The 21,725-nt window shown below is 38.1% G+C and overlaps 2 protein-coding genes across 3 annotated transcripts; both read left to right on the forward strand.

Moving 5' to 3' along the window:
• The first annotated feature begins 526 nt into the window (after nt 1-526).
• rabif (RAB interacting factor) lies at nt 527-1,998 on the forward strand. Its single transcript, XM_079858329.1, has 3 exons — nt 527-784; nt 922-1,084; nt 1,332-1,998. The coding sequence occupies exons 2-3, from the start codon at nt 935-937 to the stop codon at nt 1,578-1,580; spliced, it is 399 nt and encodes a 132-aa protein (XP_079714455.1). The 5' UTR covers nt 527-784; nt 922-934; the 3' UTR covers nt 1,581-1,998.
• A 348-nt stretch (nt 1,999-2,346) lies between these two features.
• Nucleotides 2,347-21,595, forward strand: kdm5ba (lysine demethylase 5Ba). Of its 2 annotated transcripts, XM_079858125.1 has the most exons (28): nt 2,347-2,513; nt 3,551-3,749; nt 5,343-5,420; nt 5,979-6,101; nt 6,299-6,469; nt 7,211-7,339; nt 7,422-7,515; nt 8,451-8,518; nt 8,607-8,765; nt 9,082-9,201; nt 9,292-9,450; nt 9,560-9,741; nt 10,955-11,117; nt 11,202-11,321; nt 11,933-12,127; nt 12,829-13,010; nt 13,139-13,263; nt 13,948-14,098; nt 14,205-14,319; nt 14,407-14,762; nt 17,326-17,464; nt 17,570-17,749; nt 17,854-18,006; nt 18,711-19,124; nt 19,219-19,309; nt 19,405-19,610; nt 20,307-20,576; nt 20,680-21,595. In XM_079858125.1, exons 2-28 carry the CDS (start codon nt 3,597-3,599, stop codon nt 20,809-20,811), a joined length of 4,428 nt encoding a protein of 1,475 aa, XP_079714251.1. In that variant the 5' UTR covers nt 2,347-2,513; nt 3,551-3,596; the 3' UTR covers nt 20,812-21,595. The 2 variants fall into 2 exon arrangements, with proteins under 2 accessions (XP_079714251.1, XP_079714252.1); XM_079858126.1 differs by lacking the exon at nt 2,347-2,513 and having other exon boundaries at nt 3,426-3,749.
• Nucleotides 21,596-21,725: the final 130 nt, after the last annotated feature.

Consider the following 21,725-nt stretch of genomic DNA (forward strand, 5'->3'; position numbering starts at 1 on the left):
CAGACAGGGCTTAGGTTATGCCAAGATTAGGCTTTACTTCAATCAGACATTTAAGTAGCTTTTATAACCACGGTTTAGGGAAAAAAAAAATCTAGGCCCGGTTTCACAGACAGGGCTTAGACTAAGCCAGGATTAGACCATAGATCAATTAGGACATTTAAGTAATTTTTATAAACATGCTTAGAAAAAAACATTACCGATGTGCATCTTAAAACTAAAAAGGCACTGATATATTTTTAAGATCAGTCAGTGCAAGTTTATTTCAGTGGAAACAGCTCAGACTTACATTTTAGTCTAGGACTAGTCTTAAGCCCTGTCTGTGAAACCAGGGGCTAGTGTGCAACTTGAGACAAAACAATAGCAATGACATATTTTAAGATCTGTCAGTGTAAGTTGCTTTCAGTTAAAACAGCTCAAACATGCATATTAGTCTGGGACTAGGCTTAAACCTTGTCTGTGAAACCGGGGGAATATATATCAAATAAATTATCTGGATCTTAAAAGGATGTTCCCATCATGTTAGAACATAACTGCGTTTGAAAATGGAGTCTGTGTAAATCTGAGCCGAGCGGAACGGATTCGTGGCTTGTTTTTAGCCGGTCTGCTTTAGCAGTTGCGCATGTATTAGCAGTAGCTGACACTAGTCCGCTAGTATTTTCCAACTACTGTCTATTATTGTGTTTATACTTAAGTTACCATATTTGTACTCAGCATTTCGAAGACTATATTTGGATAAAAAGTCTGACTTATGCAGGGTCGGTTTTCCTTATCGTCTGACTTGGAGGCGAGTATTCCTGTTACGAGTCTCTTATTGAGCCAGTTATAGCTAATTATATCAATACCATATTAGATGCATTGATAGACTGACCATAATCAAGTAATATATGGTAAATTCTGATTAATCGTATGTTTTGTTTTTAGTTTGCTTACTAACATGGATGACAGTAAACGGTCCTCCTCTCCCGAGGGATCTGTAGATCCCTCTCTCGTGTCAGACGATGGTAAAAATGTGAAATCAGTGTTGTGCCAGAGATGTTCTTCCAAAGTGCTCTGCCCAGGCATGGCAGTGTTTGCAGAAAAGGAGGTAACTTGTTTTAAAACTAGTGTGTAAAACATTTTAAATACAGGTATGGTTCATATGTTACATTACGATAATTCATTGTAATTTACAGTACTTAAGTAATTTGCAAAATTATAGTAATGATATGTCGGTTTGCACAACTGACTTGTAGTTTAAAAAATACATATATATTATATTATATACAATGATTATGATATTTCAAGACTGATATGTCATTGTTTTCCATGCAACATCCCTTTCCATTTACCAGCTATTTCTCCCTTCAATGAGAAAGAAAACCTCCATTGGTCAGTCAGACGGGACATTGGATGGGGACACATTAACAGCTCACTGGCTGGTTGATGACATGTACACTTTTGAGAACGTGGGTTTCACAAAAGATGTAGGCAAAGTGAAGTACCTTATTTGTGCGGATTGTGAGATTGGACCCATTGGTTGGCATTGCCTGGATGACAAGAAGAGCTTCTATGTGGCATTGGACAGGGTGAACCACGAATAGAGCACTTATTGAAGTCACTGTTTGGAAAAAATCTTATTGTATTTGATTATGTAACTCAGATGGCTTTCTTGTTTTGGAACTACTATAGGTCTTGTTTTTGCTCTCTTCACAGAGTTCAGACAAATGTAATTGGTTTTTGTATAGTTTTTTTTTATTGTGACATTTTCATTCTCACCAAACTGTATGGTAACATGTACACCTGTCTAACATCATAGATGAATGGAGACGGTCCTTTTAAACATTCCTTAACACAAGACCTTTCTATTATCTCTATATGACTTTTCAGAACACATGAAGTCACTTTTGTGTATGAGGAGATTTAGGAGAAGGTCAGTGCTTGTCAAATAACAAAATTCATGGTTGACCATTTAAGAGAATTGCAATATTATACTGAAAAAATAAAATATAACTAAGCTGTTATGAGAGTTACTATTTTTTTGTAGAAAAATGTTCCTTAATTTCTTCTAATGGATCTGTGTGTATTTATGTATACGTATATATATATATATATATATATATATATATATATATATATATATATATATATATATATATATATTTGTGTGTGTGTGTCACAAATATGTCTGTTGTAGACGTAAAGAACATTTATGATTTAAACTCGTGATTTAGGGGGAAATAAAGCAGTAAACACCGATATGTTATGTTTTTAAGAGAATTAAGCAAAAGTGTCGATACTGTCAGGCTACAACAGCCACACCTCGGTCATTCTGCCTCGGTAGAATAACTGCGGTTTCCTGCGATAGGCGGATAAGGGAACCGGGGATCGCTGTCCTGCGTTAGGGGGCGACAGCTTCCGAGTTGACGTGCGGTACGTGCTCATAGAAATTGCTCGCATGGAATACTACGTTGGATGTTGATGGACCCTCTGCACAGAGATATGTAAAGACAAAAGTCAATCGCAACGCTAGTACGGTGAGATACTTTCTGTCTTGGCATAATGTTTCATTTTCCGCTGAAGGATCATGCATTCCGAAATCGGGTCACGAGACGGTGCAAATGCTCACGGATTATGTATTTAAACGGTTTTTGATGTGCTATCTGTGCGATGTCACCCCATGCCAGAGGTTAATCATGATTTTAGATGGTAATCGAGTGACTAAATTCATCGTCCCTGGACAACATCTGTTACTTCCGAGTGGGTAACTTGAAAGAGTCCATTTAAAGAAGTAGTTCCGGTGAAAATGAAGCTTTGGTTTATCAATCCGCGCGAGTCACCAAGTCACTTCTCTAATTCAATGGGAACCTACTTCTGCCTTTTGAAAACACTTCAGAGGAGACGGTTAAACGCATAAATATACAAAAGTTTTCGAGGGGTTCCTTATATTTGTATATAAAGCTTTGTTTTGATCACAGGTTTCATGAGAGTACCATCTGTTACTTAACATGTTTACTTAAGCCTTCGCGAGCAGATAAAGCTAAGAAAAAACGCAAACGCGTTTTGAAAATAAAACCTGGATGGCTGTTATTGACAGCTAACGTTAACTTACGTGTGCTAGATTTAAAATATAATTGCATGTTTTGTTTGCTATAGTTAAATTAATTGAAGTAATGTATATATTTTTGTTAATAATAAATTATGTTGAAAATTGTTGACCATTACTAAACCAAAAGCTTTGTTAGTAGGCCTATCGTTACGTAAATGGTGCGATAATGAATTATGACCTTTTTCCCCTTCCAATGCATTTTGGAGAATTTAAGCGTACATTTTACAATTTAAAAAACTTATTTATAAAAAATCTGCATTTGTGAGAATGTCGGACAAAGAAAGGAAATCAAGCGTCTCTACTTTTGAAGCGGAAGACGACTAAGCACTCTTACGTCAGCACACCGTCTGTGTGTACGTTTCCCAAAGTGGATGAGGATGTTAATTGTCGGAGTTCAGGTGTAATCATTCTTTAATATGGCATCTTTTCGAGACTAATTAAAACATTTACTTCAACTTCAAACAGTTTACTGCAGTTTCTACATGTCATCATTTGGATCAAGTTCCCCAGAATGACCCATTCACGACCCAACGAGTTTATTCCACCACCGGAGTGCCCTGTCTTTGAGCCCAGTTGGGAGGAATTTGCCGACCCTTTTGGGTTCATCAACAAAATACGTCCAATTGCAGAAAACACTGGCATCTGCAAGATCCGACCGCCCCCGGTAAGTTTCTTCGACATATAACAGAACTGTCAAATGCAAGCTATCTCTCTGTCGTCTTTTTTACTCGTAGATTGCAGATCCCGAAACACTTTTTCTAAAGACAGGCTTTTTCAACATGGCGGATTGCGGCTCCAGCCATTGCGAACGTTCGTAACGGCGAGTGCGCGTGTACGCGCAGCTACTAGCTATGCGTGAATGCTCGCGTGTGGTTTACTCCTACAGCGACCACAATAACATCACTTGCTTTCCTTTCAAGAGAGTTTTATCATACTATGGCTTATAAGTATCACAACTGTTTTTTGAGCAGATACTTTTAATAAATGGTTGGTTGATGGAAAAATGTTGAGGAACAGAATGTAATGATTGTTATTGTCTTCCAAAATCAATGTTCGTTAGAATGCATCCACCCAAACAAGAACAATCCTCGATAGTTGAACTTGCAACCTAGGACAAGCATTATATAACTTTTTTACATTTATTTTGAAACATTTTTGCGAAAAACCTGTACTGTTGGTGTAACGTTGAATTTAAAAAAATGCAACTTCCTCATTTTTTTTTTTTTTTTTTTACATTAACGTCAAAGCATGTGCTTTCAAATATAATCTTTTACTTGGTTATCTGATGTTGAAAGGTGGTGTGAAAGTGTTTGTTGATCATGTTTTTTGTTTATTATGTGTATGTATTCGCTACTATTTTTTTTTCAGTGCGGAAACTGTCTTGTCTAAAAATGGCCACTTTTGCTACCAAATAATGTAAAACCACTCGTTTAACACATTACTGTCGTTTATTAAATAGTTTAAGTTTTATCTTGAGACAAAATTGTAAAATAAATAAAATATTGCTGAAGTTGTCGGTGGCGTAATTGTTCTTTGCCGTTGTCCTCCATGTTGTGCGAGTTGTGTATTTGCATTTGGCCATTGAAACTGAAATTTGATGTAAATAGCGACGCAAGCGAGAAGCTGGGTTCGGTTTAGATCGCGTTTTAAACGTTTACAGAACAATAAAGTTGTTTATTGTCTTGGCTATGTAAATTTATTGTGTTTTGCCTTGTTGTTCACAACTGTTAACACCCTAAAACGGCCTCCGTTGTATCTATCCATCCTAGTATGTTATAGGCTACTGCTAATATCCTTTTATAACTGATGTATTAGCACATACATATATTTGATAAAATGTTAATAGTTCCAGATTCTTGCCTGTGGACCATTTCACAACTTCAATTATATTTATGTTTTTTGCATATGCAATGCATCATAACCATACCTTATGATGTACAGCAAAATTGGTTTAAGGTGAAGACGAATCAGGGCCTTTTGAAATGAAAACCATCTTGATGTTGATTTGTGTATTAAACCATAATATATATTTTTTAATCAGCCTGGTGTAGATGAAATGCTATATAAATTGTATAATATATATTGCTATATATCATATTGTATTTACAAGCGTTATTGTTCAGTACAAAGATGGCATTATCAAAAACCCACATGCAGATATAAACTGAAAGAATGCTCTTCTGTTAGACCAGAGTTTTTAACTTGTGTGGCAAATGGTATACATAAAAGCTTAACAAATTTTTTTTCTTTATGTCAGGGATGGCAGCCACCATTTGCCTGTGATGTGGACAGACTGCATTTCACACCTCGCATTCAGAGGCTCAATGAGTTGGAGGTGAGACAAAATTTTGTATTTGCAGATATGTTCATGTGGCCTTATTAAACCGAAACCTGCAACCAGACATGACCTCTTTTTGGTCTGCCACAATTAAAAGCTCAGGATTTGGTGTCAACTAAAAAGGTCACTAACAGAAAGGAAAGGTTGCCGGTTTAAAATCACAATAAGACCTCATATTGTTGCCACCAACTCTTTTGATTGCTTGGTGGTTTGTTAATCTTTTTTTTTTTTTTTTTTTTTTAGCATTATTTAATGAATACAATGTTCAAAAGAACAGCATTTATTTGATGTAGAAAATCTTTTGTAACATTATAAATGTTTTTTATTGTCAGTTTTAATTAATTGAATGTGTCCTTTCTGAATACAAATATTAATTTCTTTGAAAATATCATACTGACCCTAAATAATTCTAATATAAATTGTTCTTTTAAATATAAAACGAGTGCAAAAAAAAAGATGCTTTCTCCTTTGCATACTAAATGCTACTGAAAGAACGAGGACTTCATGTTTGATTTTCTGAAACCATTTTTGTTGTTTTTTCTGTTTGTTTCATAGGCCCAAACCAGAGTTAAGCTCAATTTCTTGGACCAGATTGCAAAGTTCTGGGAACTGCAGGGATGCACACTGAAAATTCCTCATGTTGAGCGCAAAACCCTGGATTTATATGTTCTTTACAAGGTAGGACTGAGGTTTTGTTATCTCCAGTGCTCATACACATGGTTTAAAGCATAGTACGTTGGTTAAGTTTTACAGTTTGCACTTTTCAGGTAATATGGGGTACTAGAATTGAAAACACTGATGTATACTTCCTCTGTGGCATTTTTGAAAAGAAAATATATGTAAACATGTCTTTGGTGACCTCTTTCTCCGTCTAGCTGGTCAAAGAAGATGGTGGCTTTGATGTGGTCTGTAGAGAGCGGAGATGGACCCAGATTGCACTGAAGATGGGCTTTGCTCCCGGCAAAGCAGTTGGCTCTCACCTCCGCTCTCACTATGAGAGGATTCTCTACCCATACTATTTGTTCCAGACAGGAGCTAATCTTATGGTGAGGTCACTAAAGCGCTTGTATAACTTCCCCTTTCCTCTTTTCAGCCTTATATCATTCAGTTTCCATCCCTTTTCCTGATTAATTTTCTTTGTTATGTTGCACACATGACAGCCATTGTCCATGATAATTTTTTGGCAGGGAACCCAACTTTCTGAACAGAAAGGGTGTCCCAGTTTATTAAGCATTGTTAAGTGCCCTAGTTTATTTATACTCACAACTATGAAGTGCAGCAAACATATACTTGAGGTTGTGTTCGTGTGTATGTTTTTATAGGGTGTCATTTGTAGTTTGTTTTTACTTTTTAAGTAGTGTCTGGCAGGCTGTTTGTCTGTTTTGGTGTTCCTGCGTGATGAGTGGTTAACAGTTTTCTCTGATGTGCATGTTTTTCTGTGCTGTACCCTCAGTCCCCTCCCCCACCCATAAAGTGGTATGAATTCATTTGATGAGCCCTGAGCTCTAGGCCCACTCGCCTGCTGCTTTTACCCTATGGTTAATACCCTAGGGGTGATCTGTTTTGCCTCTCACTGTTACTGGCTTTAATAATGTCCACCCTCCTGTCATGTGGCTCTCTGGTTAATTAGATAAGAGTGAAGCCACATGTGCACACTTATAGTGGTGTCATAAATAAAGTACATTTGCGTTGTTTCCATTTCCATTTTATTATTGTGAATATGTGGCCATGTCACTTGAAGTGGTGCATCGGACATGATGTCGACGTTAAATCTTTTTCTTCAACAGAACTCTCAGAAGCCAACTCTGACTAATGACACCAAAGACAAGGAGTACAAACCCCACGACCTGCCCCAGCGTCAGTCGGTGCAACCAGTAGAAACCTGCACTATTGCCCGCAGAGCTAAACGGACAGAGGTAAAGGGCATTCATACCTTGGACCAGTTGTTCAAACTAGACAGTAATGCCCTTAACTCTGACATTTCGCTTCTCTTCATAGGGTCGCTGTTTTAAATCAGAACCGGGCGAGGTGTGTGAAAACAAACCCAACCTGAGGCGGCGAATGGGCTCTTGTGTGGCAAAATCAGAACCAGGTACAGATCCATATATTTTATTTCTAGTTTTCCACTCAAAAATCACTTTGCATATTTTGAAGTAGGGCTGTCACTAACGGTTATTTTGGTAATCGAGTAATCCGATATTTTGTTTTGGTAATAAAAACAGACCTAAGCAAACAATAGCCTTTGAAATGACTTAAAATACATAAATAACAATGAGGCAATAATAGTTGTTTCAAATGAAGTATCAAAATCAAGTAATCATATTATAGTTTTATAGAAAAACAATGTTAAAATGCATAATGTACATAATATAGAATGGTTTTAATACATTGGGAAGCCTTAGAAAATGGTATAATAATGTGGTTCATGTATTCTCGTCTTGGAATGCGCTACTTCTGGTATTTTGCCGGTTACTCGTCACGGGAAAATTGTAATCGAGGATTTTTTTAAATCGAGTGCTCGAATTTTATCGAGGAATCGTGACAGCCCTATGTTGAAGTTCATCATGGCTTGGTATTAGCATCCATCTATGCTACCATTCAAAAGTTTGGGGTCAGTGACAGGACATGCTGTTCTTTTTAACTTGGTATTCATTAAAACATCCTGTAAAAACAAAATATTAAGCAGAACAATGTTTTCAACATTGATGATAAGAAATGTTTCTTGACCTCCAGTCAGCATATTAGAAGGATTTCTGAAGGACCATGTGACACTGAAGACCGCAGTAATGACTGCTGAAAACTCAGCTCTACCATCACAGGAATAAGTTATTTTAAATAGTAATAATATTTCATGATATTACATGATATATTTTATCGTATTTTGATCAAATAAATTCAGCCTTGAGCATGAGAGATTTCTTTTAAAAAGTCATACTGATCCCAAACCTTTGAATTGTAGTGTATTTCCAACTTGTAATCTTACTGCAACGTGAAATTCTGAACTTATTTACTTAACATCTCTTCTAGTCAAAGAAATTCCAGTGCAGGTGAAAGAAGAACCCATTGAGCAACCAGTTGAAGGGGAAAAATCAAAGGTGAGGAAGGAGGTCAGAGGATCATTCACACAACAGAAAGTGTGCACTGCATTCCTTTATGGCAATGTTTGGGGGTTTTTCCCCACAGGTGGAGCAGTACATATGCTTGGTATGTGGGGGTGGAGGTGATGAAGATAGACTATTGCTTTGTGACGGGTGTGACGACAGCTATCACACCTTCTGTCTGATCCCACCCCTCCACGATGTCCCCAAAGGTGACTGGAGGTGCCCCAAGTGCCTGGCTCAGGTGAGCCACTCCCGACTGTCTACATCTGCAAAATGATGCCATCATGACCATTTTCTTTGTCTTTATCACATAATTGTTTTGTGACCTAATATGATATTGATGAAACCTTTGATAACATAAATGCTGTCATATTCTTAGAACCTATATTCATAACTAAATTGCAGCTGTTCCTGTTTGCGCTTTCTGCACCCATTGCCTGCTGTCTGTTAGTACATGTGATTTTTGCTTAGTTGTACGGAATTGTTTAATAGTCGATTGCATTTAGGCTATGCAGTTATAATGCTTGTAATCATTGGCTTCTCTGTTCTCACTATAGGAGTGTGGTAAGCCACAGGTGGCGTTTGGCTTTGAGCAGGCCTCCAGAGACTACACCCTCCGCACCTTTGGTGATATGGCTGACTCTTTCAAGTCTGACTACTTTAACATGCCTGTTCACGTATGTCTGTTAAATGACACTTGAGAAACAAATATGATTGCATACCATGTGCTATTGGAATATGAAGTGATCACCCTTATCGTTTGACAGATGGTTCCCACAGAGCTGGTGGAGAAGGAGTTCTGGCGGCTGGTTAGCACCATAGAGGAGGATGTCACTGTTGAGTATGGGGCTGATATTGCTTCAAAGGATTTCGGAAGTGGCTTCCCCGTTAAGAACGGCACATTTAAGCTTTCGCCAGAGGAGGAGGTACAACAATAACCTGAAATGCAAAGTTCTTGCAGTCTGTATGCTGAAAGTACAGATCAAAATCTTCAGATCACAAATGCATGTTTCATTAAATCATCTTTTTGTTCAGGATTATCTGAGCAGTGGCTGGAACCTCAACAACATGCCAGTGTTGGATGCATCTGTGCTGACTCATGTCACAGCGGACATCTGTGGGATGAAGCTCCCATGGCTTTATGTGGGCATGTGCTTCTCCTCCTTCTGCTGGCACATTGAGGACCACTGGAGCTATTCCATCAACTATCTACACTGGTAATCCACTCGCACTTTTCACATTGAAAGAAACCCATTTTACATGGTAGATTAAGCACACATGCTCTTCAGCAAGTTGCTGTGCCACCTTGTACGTGCTTTTTTTATGCTTCATATTAACACTAGGGCTGTCAAAGTTAGCGCGTTAATAACGCGTTAACGCAAAATCATATTAACGGCACTAATTTTTTTAACGTGCGATTAACGCAGCGCGTATTTTCTGTTTGACCCGTGGCCCAACCCCTAGTTGGAGAAATGGAGATACACAGTGTTGCTAACTTAGCGACATTGCAGACCCCTTTAGCGATTTTTTTCCCTTCAACAAAACTTATTTAGTTTCTGAGAATCTACCGGTACCGCCGGTACTGCTCTCTCAGCACGCGCGCGCGCGCACCTCTCTCTCTCTCTCGCTCGCTCTCTCTCTCTCTCTCTCTGCGTCTCGCGCGGAGGAGCAGCGCTTTAACTCAGTTAAGCACAGATATTATGTTGCTTCTTTTTACAAGTATAGCCGAAATCAGAGCACAGATATTGTCTTTATCTTATGTGAATTTGATTTCACCAGACGACGGCTCGATTATCAGAATTTTTGTGCAGATTAACTTAACATCTTGGAAGGGAGAGCTGGTTATGTCTTAATGGGTCGCGTTTCAGTCACCATTTCAAATTCATTCCGTTGTTTGACAACAGAAACAGTAAAATATACCAATGAAAACAGTTTTATTGAGAATTTAGCTTCATCAAAATGGGCACAGAGAGAGACAAACTACAATGTAATAGGCTAATAAATAATAAATGTACATTTAGCATTTTCAGAAGAGCTGCCCTGTCATGCAAAAATCTAAACATGTTTGTGTTAGTAAATTGCTCAGTGCAAAGAAAGAGAAGTAATGGTAACCTGCCATTTTTTTGTTCTTTCTACGTGTCTAATAGACATGAACAAGTTCTTTGAAAAACATCTGTGACCTTTGAAACATCTCATCCTTATGCTCTATATTGACTATGGTTTCAATAATAAACATACATTTGCATAAAGCATCTATATTTATCTATGCCCACGTTGATTCGAGTAATGTGCGATTAAATGCGATTAATCGCGAGTTAACTCATGACAATATGCGATTAATCGCGATTAAAAAAATTAATCGATTGACAGCCCTAATTAACACCTACTAGTATAAAACAAACCATGCTCTTTTGTTGTTTTGATCTGCAGGGGAGAGCCAAAGACGTGGTATGGCGCTCCTGGCTATGCCGCCGAGCAGTTGGAGAATGTGATGAAGAGCCTGGCCCCTGAGCTCTTTGAGTCTCAGCCAGACCTGCTCCACCAGCTGGTCACCATCATGAACCCAAATGTGCTCATGGATCATGGAGTACCAGTGAGTGGCCACATATACAATCATAGATGGAGAGTTCTGGACTAAACAAAGACCGTTAATAACATACGATTTTGACCTCTGTAGATTTACCGTACAAACCAGTGTGCCGGCGAGTTTGTCATTACCTTCCCGAGGGCCTATCACAGTGGATTCAACCAGGGCTTCAACTTTGCAGAGGCAGTAAACTTCTGCACGGCAGACTGGGTAAAAGGCGCTTAACGTTGGCATAAAATGAAAAATTCACCCACTCTATTTTGTAAATGCATGTTAATGATCTAATGGCATGCAGAGCATCGTACGTTTACATGACAACGATGTACTAAAAACGGACACATTTGTCCTTTGCATTTTTCGCGTAAAGACGACAACATTGTTAAAACGTTCCCCGTTCACACGGATCTGTGAAAATGATTAAAACAATGTATTCTGCTGCCAGGCCAGTAATTGGCGATGTCACTTTGTAAAGAAAACCTACGCACCTATAGACTGAACACGTAATACACATGCATATTCACAAATTCACCTTTTTGTAGTTTACATGGAGACAATAACAGTATCGTTTTTAAAAAAACTTTTACTTTGAAACCTGTTTCAAAAGTTTGTGTTTTTATCCCACCAAAAAGTTGTTGTGTAAATGAACATCTAAAATGCATAAAGTGTTTAGTTGAAAACAGTGTTGTATAAACGGCCCCTTAAACTCCACACCTTTCTTTGAATGCTGCTACTTCAGATACATTATGATTTTAATGTTGGATAAGCATAATTCCATACAATATATGAATCAAAGTGATCTAAAATACGGTCTTGTGTTTCAGATGCATCTTGGTCGAAAGTGTGTTGAGCACTATCGATCACTCAACAGATACTGTGTTTTCTCCCACGATGAAATGACCTGTAACATTGCCGCCAAGGCAGACAGTCTTGAGTTGGAACTGGCCACTGCTGTCCAGAAGGACATGTGCGCTATGATTCTGGAAGAGAAGATGCTCCGTGAGAAAGCCTATAAGCGGGTGGGTGGCTATTTTAAAGGCAGTGAGCCCATTTAAACTGCTTTAACTTGCACTTCATGACCCAATTGAGAGTGTGCCTGTGTGCGCGCGTGTGTGTGTGTGCGCGCATGTGTTTGTGTAAATTAATTTAGAAAAATAAGACAATATAAGGCTGTTACCAATAAAAATGAACTCCGTATCAACAAAATCCATCTTTCCACTGCAGAGAAAACGCATTATTTAGCATGTATTTACACAGACTGTTTAATGAAACACAGAGATGGCATTAATGCATTTACACTGAAAATTATAAATGCATAAATAATGTTATGAGACTAATGTTTGATTTTTTTATTTTATATATATATATATATATATATATATATATATATATATATATATATATATATATATATATATATATATAAACATTTGAAGTGGATCAAAAAAGTTCATAAAAGTTGTCATAAGACAAGAACAGGTATTGTTCAAAATTCATGTATAAATTTGAAAGATTTTGATCCCCTTGTTTCATTGATCCAAATGTTGACTACTGTATATGTGTGTGTATGTAGCTACAGGTTAAAATTTTATTTATATATATATATATAAAAAAAAAAAAAAAAAATTTTAACCTGTAGCTCTGCCTCTGCTCTTTGTTTGCATTCATGGTCGGTCTGTCTATTACTAATTGATCCCATTGTGTATTTGCTTTTCTGTAGGGCGTGTGGCACTCCCAGCAGGTTGACTATGATGTACTACCAGACGAGGAAAGGCAGTGTGCTAAGTGCCGGACCACCTGTTACCTGTCTGCCATCACCTGTCCCTGTAGCCCCGACCAGCTGGTCTGTCTCCACCATATCCAGGACCTCTGCCCTTGCCCTGCTAGAAGCTACACACTCAAGTATGTGTTTGCAAAAGCATAGGACATTAAAACATGTCATGGGTTTAAAACTCAGAATGATGATTCATATGCAAAAAGTTCTTGCTTTTAATTCTACATATTAACCTTTTTGTCTTTTACTTGCTCAGCTATAAATACACACTTGCCGAGCTGAAGCCGTTGTTCCAGGTTTTGACGGCTCGCGCTGAGTCCTATGAAGACTGGGCATCTAAAGTTAACAAGATTTTGAAAGCAGATCAAGACAATAAAAGTGGTAAGTTATTTTTGCAATGTATTTATCTTTAAACCTTAGAAACCCAAGCATTTATTATTCATAATGGGTTCTCACCCTTTAACAAACTTTAGAAAGCAATTAGCTTTAAATAAATTTGCATCGAATTCACCACACAATTTAGTGCACGAGTGTATTTGAAAAACAGTTGATAAATTTCACTATTTGAACATTTACATAACCACATAACTTAAATATTCATATCAAAGCATTTAAAATATTATTATGTATTCATTTTAACCATTAATTATAATTAAATGTGTATATATAATTTTGTTATATCATTATAATATATAACTTTTTTTATTTAATAATTTATTGAATAGGCTCCATTGTGTGAGAACATTAGAAAAAGTTTGACCCCTGAAGCCAAGCGTTTCTTTTTTGTTACATTGAGAGAAATTGTCTCATTTATGTACGTTCAGAATTTCAGAGCATTTTCCATCTCTTAACATGTATGAATAAAATAAAAAATATATATATCTCAAATTGTTTGTAAATGTATACATTTATTCCAAAAGTGTTAGCTGGCTTGGTGACTTTAGGTATTATCTAATTGCCTTGTACAAACTTTGCAATTCTGCTATGCTGGGATTCTGGGGATTTGAATGCTCTTGTTTTTTTAGTGTCTAAAATAATTAATTTTGTTTTATTTTTTATTATTAGATTTGGAGGAGCTTCGTTCCTTGATAGTAGAAGCAGAGAAGAAGATGTACCCCGAGACTGACCTGCTATGTCACCTGCGTCAAGTCATCCAGAATGCAGATAGGTGTACCTCAATGGCCCAACAACTCCTCAATGGCAAGAGACAGACAAGGTATGTTTATTGCTTCCTCTGTTATGTAAAACTATCTGAAGTTCTTGCATTTTAAGTAGTTTTAAATTGGTGCAGTTCTATCAAATGTGTATATTTTTGTTAATAGGTATCGCTCCGGTGGGGGAAAGTCTCAAAACCAGCTCACTGTGGAGGAACTGAAGACATTTGTCAATCAGTTGTATGACCTGCCTTGTACCATCCGACAGGCCCCTTTCTTAAAGGTAACCAACCACACAACATCCTAAGTGTAATTTTCCTTGTTCCCAGATGTGTTGATCTTACATTTTTCCCTCAAACCTCTATCTCAGGCTCTTTTGAACCGTGTTGAACAGTTCCAGCAGCAGAGCTTGGATCTCCTTGCAGAGGACATGGCTGGTTCCTCTGCCCTCCAAGGCCTCCTAGATGAAGGCGCAGGCTTGGATGTGGAGTTGCCTCAGCTGGCGGCGTTGAGGCAGAGGCTGGAGCAAGCACGCTGGGTGGAGGCTGTTCAAGAAGCCAGCGATCAGCCGGCCGACCTCAGTCTAGACTGCATGAGGAGGCTCATAGATCAAGGAGTAGGCCTGGCACCGCACTCCTGTGTGGAAAGAACCATGGCCCGCCTGCAGGAGCTGCTCACTGTCTGTGAACACTGGGAAGAAAAGGCCCATAACATGCTCACTGCTAGGTAAACTTAAGTTTGCATTTAAGTGAAATGTTACATTAATTTAAAGGAATAGTTCACCCAATTTTTTTTATTAATTTAACTGTCGTTATTTAATCACCCTCATGTCATTCCAAATACGTGAGACTTTGAGAGATTTCTGTCCTTCCATTGAAAGGCCAATGCATCAAAACTTCGATGTTTTAAAAAGTTCATAAAGAGATTGTAAAAGAAAAACATATGAATGCAGTGGTTTAATCCAAGTCTTCTGAAGAGAGATGATTGCTTTAGGCTATATGAAGAAAATATTTACTTTAGGCTTTTATTCATTATATATGAATAAAGGCCTAAATTAAATCTGTTCATCGTATAAAGCGAGTTGCTATCAAAAATTTGGTAGAATGGACTTTTAGCGAAGGACTGAAATCTTTCAGGTTTTAAAAAAAAAACATTCCTTTTGTGTTTTGAATATACACTCACCTAAAGGATTATTAGGAACACCTGTTCAATTTCTCATTAATGCAATTATCTAATCAACCAATCACATGGCAGTTGCTTCAATGCATTTAGGGGTGTGGTCCTGGTCAAGACAATCTCCTGAACTCCAAACTGAATGTCAGAATGGGAAAGAAAGGTGATTTAAGCAATTTTGAGCGTGGCATGGTTGTTGGTGCCAGACGGGCCAGTCTGAGTATTTCACAATCTGCTCAGTTACTGGGATTTTCACGCACAACCATTTCTAGGGTTTACAAAGAATGGTGTGAAAAGGGACAAACATCCAGTATGCGGCAGTCCTGTGGGCGAAAATGCCTTGTTGATGCTATAGAGGTCAGAGGAGAATGGGCCGACTGATTTAAGCTGATAGAAGAGCAACTTTGACTGAAATAACCACTCGTTACAACCGAGGTATGCAGCAAAGCATTTGTGAAGCCACAACACGCACAACCTTGAGGCGGATGGGCTACAACAGCAGAAGACCCTACCGGATACCACTCATCTCCACTACAAATAGGAAAAAGAGGCTACAATTTGCACAAGCTCACCAAAATTGGACAGTTGAAGACTGGAAAAATGTTGCCTGGTCTGATGAGTCTCGATTTCTGTTGAGACATTCAGATGGTAGAGTCAGAATTTGGCATAAACAGAATGAGAACATGGATCCATCATGCCTTGTTACCACTGTGCAGGCTGGTGGTGGTGGTGTAATGGTGTGGGGGATGTTTTCTTGGCACACTTTAGGCCCCTTAGTGCCAATTGGGCATCGTTTAAATGCCACGGCCTACCTGAGCATTGTTTCTGACCATGTCCATCCCTTTATGACCACCATGTACCCATCCTCTGATGGCTACTTCCAGCAGGATAATGCACCATGTCACAAAGCTCAAATCATTTCAAATTGGTTTCTTGAACATGACAATGAGTTCACTGTACTAAAATGGCCCCCACAGTCACCAGATCTCAACCCAATAGAGCATCTTTGGGATGTGGTGGAACGGGAGCTTCGTGCCCTGGATGTGCATCCCACAAATCTCCATCAACTGCAAGATGCTATCCTATCAATATGGGCCAACATTTCTAAAGAATGCTTTCAGCACCTTGTTGAATCAATGCCACGTAGAATTAAGGCAGTTCTGAAGGCGAAAGGGGGTCAAACACAGTATTAGTATGGTATTCCTAATAATCCTTTAGGTGAGTGTAAATGAAAGTCTTATGGGTTTGGAAACAAGACAACACGAGGGTGAGTAAATGATAGAATTTTCACTATTTTTGATCAACATCCCTTTTAGTTTTTCACCACTTTTATCAGCTAGATCTGAGAAGCGAAAGCAACTCCTGGTGGTTTAAGTTTGGCATTGTGCATGACCAAATTCATTGTGCAACAAAATAATTTGTAAGTTGTTGTCAATTTTGCTTGCAAATTTTGTTTGCCTATTCCTTTCAATGGCTTATGGCTAATATAAGTCCTGCACTCCCAACATGCATGTTGTAAAAAAAAACATCTGGTTGAGGTAGTACTGATTGGGAATAAAAATGTGCAGGGTAGACATTTTTGACTTAAAGCCATTTACTGACTGATAAACTTGGATCAATCTATTGTGACGTTGTCTAATGTGACACCTACATTGTCCATACACAACAGTTTGGAGATTTTGTTCAAATGTTTTTGAACAAGTCTGTTTTGCTGACCATTTGTTTGATCAAAATACAGTAAAAACATGCAGTTTAAAATATTTTAATACATTTTAAAATCTTATTCATTCCTGTAATGGGAAAGCTGAATTTCCAGCAGTTACTCTAGTCTTCAGTGTCACTTGATCCATCTGAAATCATTCTCTAATATGTTAATTTGCTGCTCAAGATTTATGTCTTATTAAGCAGCTGTTTTCCACATTGATGATAATATTTTTGTGAAATAGAAAGTTCAAAAGAACAGCATTCATTTGAATTGTAAATCTTTTGTTACAAATGTAAAAACATTTACTGTCCAATTAACTGTCAATACTATCAATTTAATGCATTGTTGCTGAATTTAACCTTTTGATCCTGTAAAATAATGTAGACTTGCTTGTTTTTTGCTCTTTTTCAGGCCTCGTCATAGTATCGAGACTCTTGAGGCAGCTATACAGGAAGTGGACAGCATCCCAGCATACCTTCCCAGCTGTCTTCAGCTCAAAGACTGTGTAAGCAGGGCCAGAGAGTGGATAATGGAAGCAGATTCTCTTCAGGTGTGTTTCACATGCTTCTGTACTGCTCTATTTGTAACCCAAAGATTGGATACATAGAAACTTGTGTAAGTAGTGCTCCATCCATTTAAACATTTATTGCTACAGGCTGGAGGCCGTATTCCTGGTCTTGCTACCCTATCTGAACTAGTGTCGAGAGCCAGAGGTATTCCGGTTATGTTGGAACCACTCACTCGACTGGAAAGCTTAGTATCTGAGGTACAGACCTGGAAGGAGAGTGCAGCTAAAACGTTCCTGTTGAGGAACTCATCCTATTCTCTTCTTGAGGTAGATTACTTATTTGCAACCATACTTATTTTGGATATGAATAACTATATGATTTAAGTCAAATAAGTGGTTTTGTTATTAATTTGTATGTTTGTGTCTTTAAGGTTCTGTGTCCTAGGTGTGAGACTGGAATGCAGAAGTCAAAATCTAAAAAAGCCAAGGATGTCTCATTACCCTGCAAGAAAGTTGAAGTAAAACTGGACTCCCTTTTTGATGTGGAAAAAGCGCTTTCTACGAGCAAAGATACAGCTTCAGCAGTAGGTCACCTTTTGGTTTTAGGCTTAATGCAAAAAAAGTCGGTTTTGGTTAGCCTTTCTGACCCTGATATATTGCACTCAAAAATAAAATTAAAATTCAGGATTTCTGCATGTCCTTAAAAGACTTCTTTAATTTAACTGCACATTCAAAGTAAAAACGCAGCACTTTTGCACATGTGGCACGTGATTTCGTATTTTTAATGACCTGTTGATTAATTTACTTTATGGTTTTTATATTGTAAGATGCTGTAGATGGTTGCATATTTTATCTCCCTCATCTGTTTGAAAGAGCAGCTGGAAGCAGTAAAGCATATACATTTCAAAATAAGAGTCCCTGTGTATTTAGATTTTACTAGTATCGGCACAATCTTTTTATTGCCTTTCTTTAAACGCATTATTATCATATCAGCAAAATCCAATATTGATCAACCTCTAATTCGTATGTATTGGTATATTAGTACATAAACCAATTTCAATTTGGTTTTGTAGTTGAATGTGTGCTCCAGCCTGTTTAATTAAATTTTTTAAAAATCTGAGATTGTATGGGTTTGTTCTGTATGGACATGTGGTCTTAATTCTGATTCTAAAAAAAACTGCAAAATCCTAGAAAGAGCCATCCTTATTGTTGAGTCCTGACTGTTCACATGTGTGATGATGGATATTTGGGTATATCTGCTCAGACCTGCATATTCTTCTCCAAACAGATGGCCACTCTCAGTGACGTACATCAGAAAGAGTTGGATAGCATGTCTATGTTGAGGATCTCAAATGAGTCAAAGTGTCAGTCTTCGCCCAGCTGTTTGGCCCCCACAGTGTGCTTGTGTCACACCGTCCCCGCAGGCCCCATGCTCCAGTGTGAACTTTGTCGAGACGCCTACCACAGCGGCTGTGTGCCGGGGTTTAAGGACATCCAGACAGGCCTACCGTGGTTATGCCCACTCTGCAAGCGCTCTGAGAAGCCCCCTCTGGATAAGGTGCTTCCACTGCTCGCTTCCTTACAGCGGATTCGGATTCGGCTTCCGGAGGGCGATGCCCTGCGATATGTGATTGAGAGAACGGTGCGCTGGCAGCACAAAGTGCAGCAGGTTTCTCCTCCTACACAGCATCTGAATGGCAAAGTGAGCATAATATTTTTTAATATAATTAGTTTGTAATATAAAAGCATATTTTCAGTTGACTTTATATTTGATTAATTATATTTATATGATGCAGGCAAGACATATTTCTGGGATTGCATCATCTCAGGCAATGGAAGGGAGCAACAGTTCTTTCTACATGTTGCAGCCCTGCATTCCTCTCAATGGTGAGTCAACCACACCTGAAGCTTTTAAATGCACAGCTACAGAGTGGTTGTAAATGTCTTGATGTAAACATTTGGGATTCTGTCATGTGTTGCAGAACTCAGTGCTGAGTTGGAGGAGCTGTTGGTAGAAGGTCTTCTCCTGCAGGTGACGTTACCGGAGCTTCAACAGCTTTATAGCAGCCTGCTTAACAGGTTTTCACCATCCCAGCACTCCATGCAGAGCAGCGAACATGATCACCAGTATCACATTGCTCAAGACAGAAGTCCACCTCACAGGAGCCCCCCGCACAGCAAAGCACAGGTGGGAGAACTCTCAACTTGCTTACTAATCCTTCAATAGCATTTGCTTTGTAGCATTGTAAATTCCTATGATTTAGACCCAAACTTTTTTGTAAACCCAACCCCTTTGACTTTAATTATTTACTTGAAGTTAATATTTACATTTACATACTTATGGTTCTCTGATGTTGGTTAATGGTCATATGACATGCAGGTAAACGAAAGTTGTCACAACTGACTTTGTATACCCCAATTTTGAATTTTTGTCATAATTATGACCTTTAGCAGATATCAAGCCATAATTAAGATAAACATTTGAAATTGACATGGTTACAAAAGTTGAAGTTTTGTCATAATAGTCTGTCATAACTGACTTATGTTAAACTTATTTCAGAACTATTTATTTAATTACTTAATATTTTACTTATATATTTTTAATAATTTATTCAATTATTAGCTTTTCATCAACAATGGCAATGGGTTCAGTGTGAATAGTCCAAAAATGCAAATTAAATGATAAATAAACTTGAATGTCTTTCAGTACTGAAAAGTATTTCTAAAAAGTTGAATGTAATTCCAAAATGTTTTTATTAACATTTTTAACAGTGTTCCAAATCAGTCACTTACGAGGTTACTTCCATAATTGTCTTGCGAGAAAGCTCACTAGGTTTCAGAACTGATCTTTTGACTGATTTTAATTTGAATTGTTTCCATCTAGGATGTGGTTCCAGAGATCAAGAAGGAATCCGAGAAGGTTGAGAAGAACAGCAAACGGCGTCTAGAGAAAGAGAACGTGGAAGGTCCGCACAGAGACAAGATAAAAAAGCCCAAGAAAAAGAAGCCCAAAATGAACAAAGAAAGGAGAAGAGAGGAGAAACGAACCACCTCCCCTGCCAACTCCCTTTCTGACCCATCGTATTCAGACGACTCTGAGGAGGATTGGTCTGTGTGCTCGGCAAAGCGATGCCAACAGCCAGAAGGAAACGAGGTTAGCTCGAGCATAGTTGGAAGTGCTTGGTTTTGTTTTCTAATCCAGTGCATCATTCTTGCCTGCATGAATATTTAATGTTTTTTTTGGGTCTTCCTCATAGGTAAACTGGGTCCAGTGTGATGGCAGCTGTAACCAGTGGTTCCACCAGATTTGTGTGGGAGTGTCTGCTGAGCAGGCTGAGAATGAGGACTACATCTGCGTCAGCTGCGCTATAAACGATTTGACAGAATGAGGACCAAAATCATGTTTTTTCAAAGGATAGTCAAAAGGCTCCCCGTTTTGCACATAAGTTACAGCACCAAGAATGCACCAGAGATCATCCTCTTATTGATTCCCGCTTCCCCTCTGCTCCCTTGGTGCTACTGCCTTCTTGATAGGACTGTTAACAAAAATCTGTATGATTATCCGCTTTTTGTTTTGTATTTTTGAAGATTTCCTTCTATAACATTTTTTTTCTTCTTCTCTAGAGAACGTGATGCATAGATGTACCTCAGGGGTTTCCATCCCATAAATGCAAAACAATGGGGAACTTCAGTTTCCCCAAATGTATTTGTTCATATTTATTGTTTGGTTTTTTCTTTCCCCAGTCACCTTTAGAGAATTTCTAACATGAAATTATCAATCTGGGCTATTTACACCAAATAATATTAATTGGACTAAACAAAATGGTCTAAAATTATTTTTGGAACCCGCTGTTTTGGTACATGTGTCTAATAATATAAAATATTATTTATTTATCCCAGCAATAAGTTGGCTGGTTACCCTGATTTTCAGTAGCTTGAGATCTGCTCTGATCTGTTGCTTGATGCATTAGAAGTGTTGTACAGAATCCTAATGTAGGTTGTCAGACAAAAGAGATGTAGCAGGCTGAAGAAAAAACTGTGTGAAATATACTTTGTGATGTATAATGTGGCTTTCTTTAAAACTCAAAACAGATCTTTCCGATGTTAATTCAGTTGTGGAATAAAATGGTTTGTTCTCACCTATAAATACTTACCTACTTCTGTTATCATGAACCTTTCTTGTCTTTATTTGTGTGCAACTTATGTGTGGAATAGCACAAATCAAACACGTTGATGCTTCGTACTGAGCATCAGGTGGCGACAAAGTAAAAAAAAAAAAAAAAAAAAGTCGGTTCAGTGTAGT

The sequence above is a fragment of the Squalius cephalus genome, assembly GCF_949319135.1.
Source record: "Squalius cephalus genome assembly, chromosome: 22".
In the NCBI taxonomy this organism is placed as follows: domain Eukaryota; kingdom Metazoa; phylum Chordata; class Actinopteri; order Cypriniformes; family Leuciscidae; genus Squalius; species Squalius cephalus.